Source organism: Budorcas taxicolor, chromosome 14 (assembly GCF_023091745.1).
Source record: "Budorcas taxicolor isolate Tak-1 chromosome 14, Takin1.1, whole genome shotgun sequence".
In the NCBI taxonomy this organism is placed as follows: Eukaryota; Metazoa; Chordata; class Mammalia; order Artiodactyla; family Bovidae; genus Budorcas; species Budorcas taxicolor.
In genome coordinates this window covers 22080509-22095105 of record NC_068923.1, presented here as the reverse complement: position 1 = coordinate 22095105, position 14597 = coordinate 22080509, and the positions used below count along the sequence as shown (strand labels likewise).

At 39.3% G+C, this 14597-nt stretch overlaps 1 protein-coding gene across 1 annotated transcript in view; it reads left to right on the top strand.

The window, feature by feature from the left end:
* The first annotated feature begins 7022 nt into the window (after nt 1-7022).
* Nucleotides 7023-14597, top strand: part of PHF20L1 (PHD finger protein 20 like 1) — a 67365-nt gene continuing 59790 nt past the window's right edge. Inside the window, exons 1-2 of the mRNA XM_052651516.1 lie at nt 7023-7156; nt 9290-9405. Coding sequence (XP_052507476.1) covers nt 9323-9405 — 83 coding nt within the window. The 5' untranslated portion in view covers nt 7023-7156; nt 9290-9322. The remainder of the gene's footprint in view (nt 7157-9289; nt 9406-14597) is intronic.

Sequence of the window (14597 nt, the reverse complement as noted above, 5' to 3'; positions counted from 1 at the left end):
CAGATGAATAGATAAAGATCATGTGGTATATGGGGAATGGAATATAATGGAATACCCACTCAGCCATAAAGAAAGGATGAAAATTTTGCCATCTGCAGCAACATGGATAGACTTGGCATTATGCTAAGTGAAACAAGTTAGACAGAAAGACAAATACTGTATGATATCACTTATATGTGGAATCCAAAAAATACAAGAGACTAGTGAACATAACAAAAAAGAAGCAGACTACTCACAGATGTAGAGAACAAGTTAGCAGCTGTAAACTGCCATTTGGAGTTAGAGTCAGTATAAGTCAGTGGCAATGAATATCAGTTGTTTTTGTTGTCTGTTTCCCATTTTCTTTCCAGTAATAGCACCTCTATTTTCTTTAAAGGACCCACTTATCCCCTTCTCTCAGTCCTTGAGGTTGGGGCTAGGCTCCATTTCCACTGGCTTGGTTGGGGATTGGACCCAGGTTCATGACAAATCAGTATAAGTCATTTCCAAGGTCACTACATTTGGCTCAGAATTGGGCACCTGATTAAATTTAGACCAATGAGAGAATGATGTCTAGGACACATTTGTATGTTCTTTAGGATGTTTCAGTGACAAGTTGGAAGCTGTTTGGGACCTGGATGTGGATCCCAAGAATCAAGCTAATCCATAGAAAGCAGAGTGCAAGATATTATCATTTGATCCCTAATTCAAACCACCCCAGAAGGCAAAATATCCCATCTCCTTTTTTAATTCCACAAACAGAAATTCCATCTATGCTTAGGTCTGTTTGTATTGAATTTGTCTCCTGCAACCACAAAACTCTTAACACACTGCAGGTATGAAACTTCCATGTACATAAGAATCATTTAGGAATGCTTTTAAAATGTAGATTTTCAATCTCTATGGCCAAAATACAGGTTAGGGCCTGTGAACTTGCATTTTAACAAACAGCCTGAGTGGGTCTAATGTCAATGATTGATGGGCCAATGCTAGAGAAACACAGAGAGTTCATGCAAGTGATAACAGTAAACACCAATAATCAGAATCAGAGGAACTTCAAAGTATTAGCAAGGTGCGTGCATGCATGGCAAGTCACTTCAGTCCCGTGAGACTCTTTGTGACCCCATGGACTGTAGCTCGCCAGGCTCCTCTATCCATGGGATTCTCCAGGCAGGAATAGTGGGGTGGGTTGCCATGCCCTCCTCCAGGGGATCTTCCTGACCCAGGGACTGAACCCACGGCTCTTATGTCTCCGGCATTGGCTGGCAGGTTCTTTACCACTAGCGCCACCTGGGCAGCCCATTGACATTGGAAGTAAAGAGCTCATCCTTTGTTTAGTTATCAAAAATGGGAAAATTCATTGAGGAATCAGGAGTTTATTTCATATTCGATTCTTTTCCATTTAGGAAATCTCTTATTTCTCTCCTTTTTTTTTTTTTTCTTTCCTACTTTACGTAGCATGATCATATGTCTCAGTTTGTCCAGGACTGCCCAGATATCCACCTGTTGTTCTGGTATAATTATTAATAGCACCTCTTCCCATTCTTAAAATTGTCCCTGGTTTGGATGATAAATTTTATGGTCACTCCATTGCTTCAGGGCAATCTATACAAGTTCTTTGTCATTCAGGCCTCTTACTGTGTTTTTCCAAGTTTTTTCCTGAGCCAAACTTTTTTTTTTCTATTTTATGACCTTTACTAGCAGAGACTGAAATCATTAATTACTGCCAAGTCTAAAATCCTCAAAAATCTCAGGAACCCAGGTAGCTTTGGAATAGCATATAAACTTACAGTAAAATAAATAAAGTTGTCTAGAATGTCTCATCGTTCTCAGGGCTGACTCATTCTAGGAAAGCAGCCTATGAACCCAGAATCCCAATGGGAAATGCATTAGGAATGTGAGTAGAACTCTGTGTGTGAATATACGGGAGAGATGATATTGCTCTGGCAGGTTCATATTGGGTCTAAGGGCCAAACTGCTAGAGATGAATTCTGAAACAACTATCACTTCTGGTCAATTGATTAAAGGATACGGTGCTAGAGAGACAAGAGAACCAAATTCTTTGGCAGGTGAAGAATGTGACATTAGAGCCATTTTCAAAGATTTGTAAGTGGAATAGATAATGTGCAAAGGATGTTTCTTGCAGTAGGTTAAGTTTCTACCAGTCTATTTTTTAAAAATTTAAATTGCTACAATTTTCTTCACTGATGCTAATTTTGTATATTAAAGCAATACACACAAAATAGCTTTCTTGTGTTTTATATGTAATTAAGGAATACCTGGTGTTTAGTAATGACTTCTTTTCTTAAGTTAGGTATATACAGTTCTTGACTGTTCCAGGAGATGTTATGATTCCATATGCATATTTTTAATGTTGGAGGAATTTAGTTCAGTGATTTCTATCTAAGGACCCTTGTTTCAAGATAATTTGCCCACTGCTTGTTTGGTTCCACTCAAACACAGCTGTAAATTCTTTCTATCTAAATTTGGAGATGAAGTGACTGATGGCTAACATTTACCATCTGGATGAGGGGTGTGTTGGGTGGGAGAGAACAGAGAGGACAGGGCGATGCATAGCTTCACTGTATAGCTCAGGAGTCAGCTCTAGACTTTTCTATATCTTGCATCCCTTTCCTGTTTCTGACCTTTGACTTTCTAGAGTCAAAAGCAGCAATGATAGCCTATATGAGCTTTCTATGAATCTTATAGGACTTAATGTCCCCTTTTTAGAGCTAATAATATGTTAAGATCCACTGTACTTCTCTGAAATTAAATCCATAAATAAGATAATCAAGCTCTACATAGAAAAACTCCACATTGATTTTTTTAAAAAAATCAATACAATGTCATATGATAAATTAAAAAAAACATTATTTATGAAAATAACTCAATAAAAATAATATACATCTCAGTATATAGGTGTTCAGCCTTATCTCACAGAGCCACAATAAAGTGGTCAAGTGCTAGCACAGAAGTTTAGGTTTATCCTGAATGTAACAGCTGTAAAATGCAGACTGACATAGGTGTGTTCTATTAGTGCTTCAACTACTATGAGTGGCCCTGCCATCGGTGACAAGTAAATTCTTGGTAATATACAAAGAGGAGAGCCTTCTGTCATGTTATATAGTGGTTTCAGTCCTTGAAAATGGAGTATATATTAAAACCTTGCAAAAATATTGTGTGCTTACAAGACTGAGTTCTATGCTGTGAAAATGGTGAAGTTTCTTTTTTTTAATTATTATTGTTATTATTTTTACCTAATGAATATTTGGAGGAGCATTCAAAAGTCATGTATGACCTATGGAAATTCTTCAAGGTATGAGAGTAACTTATGCATTCCTGGAGGTTGGTTGCTCTCCCCACTAAGGTGGGGTCCCTCCCCACTCAGTTTCTGCAGTGCCTTACCCCAGGCATGTGACAACTAAAATTACACACACTCACATCCCCCTCCCTGCCCCCACCGCACCCTGCCAATCCAGCCCTGTCCATTTCCAAGGAGCCCTTTAAAGGAAGGTATTGACTCCATTGAAAGAATCACCCATGCAATCCACTCAAGCCAGAAATCATTTACATTAGAACTAGTTTCCATTTATTTTCTTTCAAATTACATTATTGGAGGGATCTCTTGCTAAATTCCAGTTAAAATGGAAGAATCATCTGTTCAAGGTAGATTGGTAGATTGTCAGACAACTGTGGAGATTGGATAGAATCTCTGCTGTCCTTCATGTATGTATTCTATTTAAATTACAACCTTAAATTTTCAGTGAGGTAAAACAACAAATATACATATTTTTTCTCACCTACTGGTTTGTGGGTCAGTACGGATTTTGCCAGGGTTCAGTTAGTTAGCTCTGAACTGAAATCAGAAATGTGATTACTGGTACTGCCAGTGCTGCTGGAAAATTTTTTTTTTCTCATTTTGAGCATCACTAGCAGTTTCTGATACACAGTTCTCAGTGAGAGAGGCTAATTGGTATAGCTGAGAACAGAACTTTAGCTGCAAGGGAAACTGAGAACATGAGTTTCTTATATTTTCATCTTATTTTGTGCAAGGTTGAGTTTTTGCCCTAAGACTCATAAGGTGGGTATATATGTCAGTTTTCATTATGTAACAAACAACTTTCAAAATTTCAATAGCTAAAACCAACAATTATTTTTTCCTTATATTGTATATAAATTGTGGATTAGCATCATCATAATCTTATTAGAATATGAGTTGTTAGAACAGTAACCATCTCAGAAATTGCATTTCACTGTGCCAGACACAGATAGCTTGGTGAACTGGCTTTTTAAATTACCAGCTGGCTGTGACAAAACTTCCAATTTCATTTTATTAGCCAGAGCAAATCGAATGGTCACACATAATTCTAAGGAGGGTGCAAAATATAAACTTGCCATGTGTACAGAAGATTCTGGAAATATATGGTGTACTGCTCTAATGACAACCATGATGGGAAATTTCCCAAAGATGGAAAAGGATTTCAGATACTGGTTAACAGAAAAACCAAGACGACAGATGTCCACAGAGACTGTCTTATTTATATCTTTCCTGTGTATTACCATCTTTCATTGTAATTCAGTAGCTATAAGTAACATAGTAAGAGCTGATTGAATGTCTGTGGAATAAAGGATATGGATGTAATTATTTAAGTTACTGAATCTCACTATACTGGAAGCTTAAACAGTGATACTTTTCTATTTTAACTCCACTGTCTAAAGTGTGATAAGAGTATTGTGTTGTTTGTAGGCAGTGTTGCATTTAGAAAGCTTGAGGATCAGAGTGGCAACCTGGAAAGAGAAAAAAGATGTTTATCTCAAAATTCTTTCAATGTGTTCACTTGTTGGTTTCCCTTACAGTAGGGACGCTTTGTTCTGTAACCAGTACAGAGTTTGGGTTATGGTAGGTGTTCAAGCTGGAGAAGGCAATGGCACCCCACCCCAGTACTCTTGCCTGGAGAATCCCATAGACAGGGGAGCCTAGGAGGCTGCAGTCCATGGGGTCGCTAAGAGTCAGACATGACTGAGTGACTTCACTTTCACTTTTCACTTTCATGCATTGGAGAAGGAAATGGCAACCCACTCCAGTGTTCTTTCCTGGAGAATCCCAGGGATGGCAGAGCCTGGTGGGCTGCCGTCTATGGGGTAGCACAGAGTTGGACACGATTGATGTGACTTAGCAGCAGCATCAGCGGCAGCAGGTGTTCAAGAAAAGTAGTTCTGCTATCATTCTTTATTTATTCTTAGGTTACCATGCCCTCTCCAAGGGATCTTCCAGACCAGGGATTGAACCTGGGTTTCCTGCATTGCAGGCAGATTCTTTAGCATCTGAGCCATCAAGGAAGCCCTATTCTTAGGAAAGTCACTTCAGTTTAGCCATAGGTTCTTCAGCTGCACCTGTCCCTCACGGGCAGTTCAGCTCAGTCGCTCAGTCGTGTCCGACTCTTTACTACCCCATGAATCGCAGCATGCCAGGCCTCCCTGTCCATCACCAACTCTCAGAGTTCACCCAGACTCATGTGCACTGAGTCAGTGATGCCATCCAACCATCTCATCCTCTGTCATCCCCTTCTCCTCCTGCTCCCAATCCCTCCCAGCATCAGAGTCTTTTCCAATGAGTCAACTCTTCGCATGAGGTGGCCAAAGTATTGGAGTTTCACCCTCAGCATCAGTCCTTCCAATGAACATCCAGGGCTGGTCTCCTTCAGAATGGACTGGTTGGATCTCCTTGTAGTCCAAGGGACTCTCAAGAATCTTTTCCAACACCACAGTTCAAAAGCATCAATTCTTCGGCGCACAGCTTTCTTCACAGTCCAAGTCTCACATCCATACATGACCACAGGAAAAACCATAGCCTTGACTAGATGGATCTTTGTTGGCAAAGTAATGTCTCTGCTTTTGAATATGCTACTAGGTTGGTCATAACTTTCCTTCCAAGATGTAAGCGTCTTTTAATTTCATTGCTACAGTCACCATCTGCAGTGATTTTGGAGCCCAAAAAAGTAAAGTCTGACACTGTTTCCACTGTTTCTCCATCTATTAGCCATGAAGTGATGGGACCAGATGCCATAATCTTCGTTTTCTGAATGTTGAGCTTTAGGCCCACTTTTTCACTCTCCACTTTCACTTTCATCAAGAGGCTTTTGAGTTCCTCTTCACTTTCTGCCATAAGGGTGGTGTCATCTGCATATCTGAGGTGATTGATATTTCTCCCGGCAATCTTGATTCCAGTTTGTGCTTCTTCCAGCCCAGCATTTCTCATGATGTACTCTGCATATAAATTAAATAAGGAAGGTGACAATATACAGCCTTGACGTACTCCTTTTCCTATTTGGAACCAGTCTGTTGTTCCATGTCCAGTTCTACTATTGAAGCAACCCCTCACAAAATGTCTTAGTAATATTTGCCTTTTGTGTTGTAAGGATCGCCTATAGAGGAATACAATTGTGCGATTGTAGTTGTCATGTGATGCACTCACAGCACAGTGCCTGCCATAAAGGAGGCATTCAATAGACGTTTATTCACTAAGAGTAACCACTTGCTCTATTCTTTACGTGGGACGGGGGTGCAGTGTGCATACATCAATACAAAAGTTTGCCCAGGATGCAGCAATTGAGGAAATTTTGAGAGTCCGGGTAACAACAAATCAACAGCATTAACATTTAGCGGGCTTAGGCCTCATCTCCCAAAGGTTAAACACTTCACAACTGCCAATGAGGTGCCTGGGCCCGCGTTCCTCCGTTGCTAACCAGGGTCCCTGCAGCCGGCGGTCAGCCAACTGCCGCAAAGCCCCGCCTCCCAGAGCGGCCCTCCAATCGGCCACGCAGCCCGCGCCCAACCCTCTTGCGTCACGTGACGCGCCCAGGCCCGCTTCCGGCGCGTCGCGGGTGGCTGACGTCGCCGGGCCCGGCGTCGCGTCAGGGCTGGCCGGCGGCGGCGGCGGCTGAGGAGGCGATGGCAGCGGACATCGAGCGGGCTTGAGCGCTCGGACCTGCTCCCTACCCGGCGCGACCTCGCGACCGACCCCGCGCTGCGGCTCCGGCTCCCTCCGATCCTGCTCCCTCCGCGACCGCTGCCTGGGCGGAGGCCGGTGGCGGAGGCCCGGGCTGGCCGTCCTGTTCGCCTCCCGGCTCGGCCCCGGACAGCCCGACAACTGTGCAAAAAAGAGGAGGCCGAGTCGGTAAGAGACAGCGGCGGCAGCAGAGCCTGGAGCCCGCCGAGACCCCCGCCTGGCCGACCGGGACACCCCCGCGCTGGTGTCTTGTCTCTGGCCCGCGTCCCTCCGCGTAACTCGCCGCCCCTATTGTCTGGGCGCCGCCGCTCCGTCTCCCCCTCCCTTCCTTCCCCCGCCGCCTCTCGACGGGGGCCGGACGGCTGTCAAACCCGGAGGCGTCTCCTACACCCTGCGAGCCGGGTCTGAGCCTTTCCTGTCGGCCTCTGGTCACCTCCCTCCCGCCCCGCAACACCAACCACCCCCCTCCTTCCAACCGACACCGTTTCTTTGGCCCCGAGGCCATTCCCTGACCCCGGCTTCACTCTCCCAGTGTTGGTCTTCTAGCTAAATTTTCTCTTACCGCCGTTTGTCAGGTCCACAAGTTTCACAGTCCTTATATATTTTTTGCTTTCCTGTTCGTTTTCCTCTCCAATTTTTTTTTTTTTACCCTCTTCGTTCTCTCTGTCCCCCTTTCTCTTTTGCTTCAAGTTTTAACCCCTCAATAGAACTGTTTACTTTCTCTTACTTTTACTTAACTCACATCCCCACCTGCCCCTCTCCATTCAAGAAAAGGAAATCTTGCTTTTTCTGAAACCTCATCCAGAAGCAACTCTGAGAGGATTGTATGTCCTAACTTTGTCACTTCTTGAGGGTTCTAAGTTTGATCCTAGAAAATGTTAGTGTAACTGGTCGGTTACGGGTCCTAAGTTTTCCTTGTGAAGAACAGCAGGAAAAGTGGATTCGATTTCTACGCAAAATGTTTAACCGCCTTGGATGTTGCGGCACTGATCAGACCGTTATTAAAAGTATTCATACTAGTGTTTCTTTTATACCGAATGCCCTCTGGCTGAGCCTGCTGTTAACTAATGCACTAATCTTCGCTGTTGCCATGGCCGGCAGGAGGATATCATCCCTGCCTCCATCTCCCCCCAGCTTGCCACTCCATGAGTATTTATGTTTGATTTTTACATTTTTTATTTTATGGTATGTACTTTCCCTTACCTAGCAGATTCTTTCTAAGAGAAAAGGGCAGTTGGTTTTTATGCTTGCTGTTTTGTTTTGTCCCTTTTCACTTGTGACAAAACCAATGAAAAAGCATGGTACAGTTGTGTGTTTTCTTCTATAAATTGGGAGGGAGCATAGTCATATTTGTAATTCTTAATTTCAAAAAGGTTTTAGGGATTTCTCCTCTCCCACATTAGCGATAGGTTTCTATTCCTGATTAAATATATTTTGGTTAAGCTGTCTCAAAATGCATCCTTCTTCAGGTGCTAGTTTGTGAAAAAGAGACTACCATGTGTGCTGAACATCCACTGGCCAAAATGATAGTGAATATTCTACATGTCCATGGTCTAGAGAGGAATAGGTATTCCTTTGTAGTTTTTTGTTTGTTTGAACTACAGCCACTTTTATTGCCAGTGTGGGTACTGTCTATATAGAAATACAGTAGAAGTTCTCAGAGTTAAAACTCTTGTGTCATTGTTGCTTATTGAATATGAAGAAAATGAGGTTTCCTCTGCAACTTTATGTTAGTTAAAATTATTTAATCATGTGCTACCAGGTGGGAGATCATAGGTGGTGAAAAATCCTAATCACTAGAGGAATTACTAAAATTTTTACTAGAAGTGTGTGTACTGTTTCTTTCATCTTTATGTTCTTTAGTGTCTTATCAAGTGCTTTATAAGGCACTCAATAAATATTAGTTGAAAAACTTGGTTAATTTATTCTCTCAAGAATTTCAGTAGTCATGTGCCAGATCACTCAGTTGTCTTGATTTTTCAAAGATGCAAAACATTTTCAACTGTTATCTTGAAGAATTTTCTTGGATATTTTCAAGTTAAAATTTAAAGCACTTCAACCATTAGTGTTAGTTCTCATTTGTTCTTTCTTTTAAAGTAGTTACCTTTTTAATGTCCTTTTTCTTAATTTATTAGTAAGATTGCCTGCAAGTTGCACAGTACTTTTATTAGCAATCATCATTCAAATTTCTTAAAAATTTGGTGGTTATTTTAACTTCTCACTTAATGTTTAAAAAATTGTTTAATCACTTGTGCCTTTTATGTATCAGAACCTAACATTTTTTTTTCTCTCTTGAGGTAGTGAAAAGAGAATCCTGAAGAATAGAATCTCAAGATGAGTAAAAAGCCCCCAAATCGTCCTGGAATCACTTTTGAGATCGGTGCTCGTTTGGAGGCACTGGACTACTTACAAAAATGGTATGGAAAATACGGAGCCCCTGAAGTAAAGCCCAGTGTCTGTAGTCTACATGGGTTGGTTAATTTCTCTTTTCCTGACAGTGGCAGAAACATTACCTTGTTCACATTTTGAATAAGTATATTCATTGTTTTTTAGTTTTCCTACTCTTCAACAGATATGGCAGTTATCAGCACTCTTGTGTACTTAATATGAGCTCTGTGGGTGGTGGGAGAGAGAAAGGGTTAATCTAAATAACTAGGTTCCCAAGTTTTGTATAAAACTTGATATAAATTTATTTTGGGGGGGCCTGTTTCATACCTGTTTTTTCAAACTACAGAATATGTTGATGGTTAGCATAGTTGTCATTGACTATTCCACCTGAAACCAAAACCCAGTATCTCTCTTTCCTCCCCAGAGTGTGGTGACCTAAAGGCGAGTTTTCACTGTTTCTAGTTTTAAATGAATAATCCTTTCAGGCCTTCTCTTACTTCTTCTCCTCTACCTGCCATTTCTACCTCTTCCTGTGATAAGTGGTAAATTCAGATAGTTCCAGCATACCCCTGCATACAGTGGTGTAGGAGAAATTGGTTACCTGGCATAAAATCACTGCTAGAAGGAGAAAGAAGAATAGCATACACCAGGATGGCTGGACCACAGTAGGAATAAGAATTCTCTCTTTCTGCTCGGGAATGCCTTCCTCATTCTCATTCGCTGGTCTCTAGCTCTGCTCTCTGGGTGGATGTCTCTTGGTGCCATTCTCAGCCCCCTACGCAGAGATGGGCATTGGAGAGCCTCCTCTCCTGGTAGTGGTTCAGCCTCAGCTCCACTTGAAGCCCATTTATTCTGATGAAGGGTCTAACAGTTCAGCGACTCTACCAGACTTTTGGACATTTTTTACAGTTGTCTTAAAAATGTAGTGGGCATGTTGTAGATTTGTCTTTGATTGATTTGTATTAAGTCAACTTCCTGAGTTGGCAGTGGCAGGCAGAGAAATCTTGTTTAGTCATGATGTTTGACTTTAGACCAGCCTGGGGTTTTTGTCTGATAGCATCCGGTGTTGAAACTGCACACGTCTGTGACCCCCAGCTTAATGGGTCTTTTTGGGTCAGTTTGAGGTGGGAAGGCAGTTATTTGGCCTCATGCCACCAAGCTGCATCTCAGTGAGTGTTTCTTTTTAGGGGGCTTACTTACTCTCATAAGGTGGAAAATACACACAGTGTTCTTAGGAGGGGCTTGGAAAATACCTGGGAACCAGGCAGTTTAGCTTCCCCTCCTAGTCGTGATGGTAAACATTGTCTCTAGGTGTTGCAAGTTGTTCTGGGGTTGGGACCTCTCTGTGCCCCTAATGGAGAGCCTCTGCATTAGACTGTACAAAGAAAGATGTTATTTTAGTCCATAATTAACTCTCTTTGGTTTTGATTTTGACCAAAGGAAACTTTTTACTTTGAAGGCACTCATAGTTGAATCTCTCTGTGATAGAAGAGGATGAGAAATGCTACTTCTTTGATGTTAATCTTTACTTTTTTTTCTTTTGTTAAAGTTACTAGCTTAAATTTCTAGTGTAATTCATGAGATTCTTTTCTTAGGCTTCCAAACTGACAAAGTTGCAATTGAATTAGCTTCCAGTTTTGAAAAAGTAGATAGTTTATTAGTCCTTCCAGTGGCCTTCAGAGATATTGACATAATTAATTTTGGTATTTGTAAGAAATTCACTTAATGGTGAAATGCTTCCTAATTCATTAGCTGTTAAATCAATGATTCAGTAGTTAAAAGAAAAAGATTATGAAAAAGGACTACTTAAAAAATTAAGTCTGAGTTTGCTTTTAGAGTATGTGGAATTTCAGAAAACAAAGTTATACTTTAGTTTTTTCACTGTCTTATGCTTCTCATCAAAAAATTTCAAGTGCTTAGATAGCGTGATATCATGCAGATGTACTCATTCATAAAATTTAGATTTAATTTAAATGACCCCAGTAATAATGGTCTCTTTAAAGTCAGTAAACATTAACCAAAATAATCATATATGACAATCACTGACACTTGTCAGTTTGATTTTTATGCATTCATTTATATGAAGATTTTAGCATTCTGTTATAGTGGTGCTTTAATTAAAAACAAATTAATAGTATTGTATATACATATTTTAGATAATTGAAAGAAATAATTTTCTTGTTGTGACTTTATTTATGTCAGTAGTCTCAAGAACTGTTTTGGCTTGGGTGGCCCTTTAATTTCTAGGACAACTAATTAACTGCTAAGATTTATTGAATTTTATGTGGGGCAGAAAGAAATTGTGTGAGACATGGTGCTCTTAACAGATTTAATTTCTGAATGAGATAAACTTTATTCTTTATGTTTTGTTAAGGACCATTCTGTATTCCATATAAATTCTATACATTTTTGCTTTAATATCAAGTAAAACTATTGAAGGGTTATTTAAGTGTTGAAAAACTTTGATATCGTTATAAGGGCAAAGCAGTTAATCACTGAAAATACACTGAACTTTCATCCGTCCCAGTCTCCTTTCCTTCATATTCTCTTTGGGTTGCATCCATATTGAATGCATCCATATTTTGTCTTCCACATTTATTCGTTAAGCTGGAATAGTAGTGAAGCCCTGCTTGACATAAATGTCTTTTGAATTGTAGGCATTAGACAGGGAGGGACATGCAGGAATGCAAATATTACTTACTCTCTTTGTACTCAAGACATTTACAATAAGCAGTGTAGCTGCTATTAAGAAAATGACTTCTCACAGGTTAATACATTAGCTCTTAAAGAGAAACAGAAAAAATTGTGATAGTGAGGCACCTGAATGCCAATTTGTGTTATATGTAGCAGGTTTTTCCTATATAAGAAAAGGTAAAGGAAAATATTTTTTTAGTATGTGCCCTAGAAATAAAAGGATAAACTCTAAATTTAGTGGGCAGAAATAAAGTTAAGTGCCTACATTTAGGCTTGGGGTAGAGTTGATTTAATAGGAAGACTGAACCTATTTTTCTTTGGTAAAATACATTATTGTTCCTTGAGCAAATCATATCACATACTCTTTGGAGTTCAGAAAGATATTTCATCCTTGGAAATACATTTCACATTTTCAAGTAGCAAATTATTATTTTTTTGCTTTCAGAGTAATTTTCCAGCTACATCAGAAAATCCTGGTGGTTTGATTATTTACCAGTACTAATGAATGCAGGATCTGGGAAGTCAGAGAGAGGCCACTCACCTTCTATCCCAGTGTGTGCTTTTAGATACCTGGATCTGTTCTCTGTGAACTAAACCTAATTCTTATTGAAAAGTGTGGGTTGCTTTAATTTTTAAAAAATTTATAGTCTTACTCAAAACATTTTGTTTTTTTTGTCAACAATCTTTTAAGTTAAAAGTCTTTAAAAATGCTAATGTTTACAGTTAAGACAATCAACCATTTTCTTTCTTATCTTTATATCCTAACCTAAACATACTGGCTGTATAATCTCTTGGATGCAGTAACATCATAAGGATGAAAATAGATACAGATTGTTGATACAGGTTGTGTTTGGGAAAAGAGAAGTTCAGAGTTGAAGTTATATTTGACACACCATCAGTGAATTCTAAAGAGGAAAGAGTCAGGTTGTCACTTTCTGATCTTGTAAATACGGGTAAGTCCTTGAATTTGGTTGGTTTAGCAGTAAAATGAAAGCAGTGTTACTTACTTTTACTTATTTTAAGGATCAAATAATGTATTTAAACTTGCTTCAAATTATATGAAGTAATAGTTAATTATAAAGCACTGAGGTAAATTCAAGGAAAGAGGAAGAGTTGAAAAATCTTCTGGGATCTGAAGACTCAGGTGTGTAAGTTTTTAAATACAGCCTTAGTGTTGACATGAGAATGATCTAAGATACAGAAGGAATATCATGTCATTGCAACATGCTATAAACCACCTTTTTGAGGTGATAATAAAAATCTTTGTTTTTACAGAGTTTTGTAATTTACAAAGCACCCTTAAGATATTCAAGTATCTAATCATTCTGAGTATTATTTAATAAGAAAAGTGATAAAATCATACCAGTTTTGACTACTGATTTAACTTTAAGATTGAAATTATTAATATTCTATAGCAAATGATTTAGTTGTGAAAACACAACAAGTAAAGTAAGTGTGTTCTGGTGTTACTCTTAGAATTGAAATTATAAAGTTAGTTTAAAACATTCAGATGAGTTATGCTCTTCTGACCTTTTTTGGAATATTTCTATTTAATTCTCTTCTAGATCTAAAGGAAAGGAAAATGAAAGATTAAAAAAAAGTGGAGATGTCTCCAAGTGTCAGAGTTTGATAGAACAGTATAAATTTGAATTGGCAAATGCTGTTTCCACACATTTGGAGTTTTTTGAACTGTATGGAACATTTGCAAATGTGAGTTTTTAAAATGTTCATGAACAGAATTTTGTAGAGTGGGAAAATTGAATAAATTCAGATTGTAGCAAGTACACATACTTTATAATTTAAATTAAAATTTTGTATTATCTGAATTAAAAGAGTTGTCTTTTTCTAATCGGATTTGCTATTCAAAGGAAAACACTAGTAGAGGGAAGCTGTGTGGTCTGTATTTGAAACAGAAGAGGAGTGTTCCTGAAAAGGAGTGTGTAGATCAAATTTTGCTGGGAGAAATTGAGGGCAAGAGGAGAAGGGGGCGACAGGATGAGATGGTTGGATGGCATCATTGACTCAGTGGACATGAGTTTGAGCAAACTCAGGGAGATAGTGATGGACAGAGAAGCCTGGCGTGCTGCAGTTCTTGGGGTCGCCAAGAGTCGGACACAACTTAGCGACTGAACAACGACAAGATCAAATTTAAAAGCTGAAAACATATTTAAATTACATTAGGTGAGTTTGGAATTTGTAGAAACCATGGGTGAATACTTTTAAAATATTCTTTTGCTAATGTAAATAAAATATGTCCTTTTGTACATGGAACTTCCCTAAATCTCTTTGTGCTTGGAAGATATTGATTCTAATTTTGGGTCAGTAACTACCTTTGAAAACCTAATTTCAGCTGTAGACTCAGAAGAATGTACAATCATATTTACACACCAAAATAATTGAATAATCTATTATGGGTGGTGGTAGGAAGCTTAACGGGAAACTCCAGACTAAGGACCCTGTTTGTAGAGAATTTCAAATTGAATTTTGTAAGATTTACAATTTCTGAGATTCTTTACAATAAGAAAGT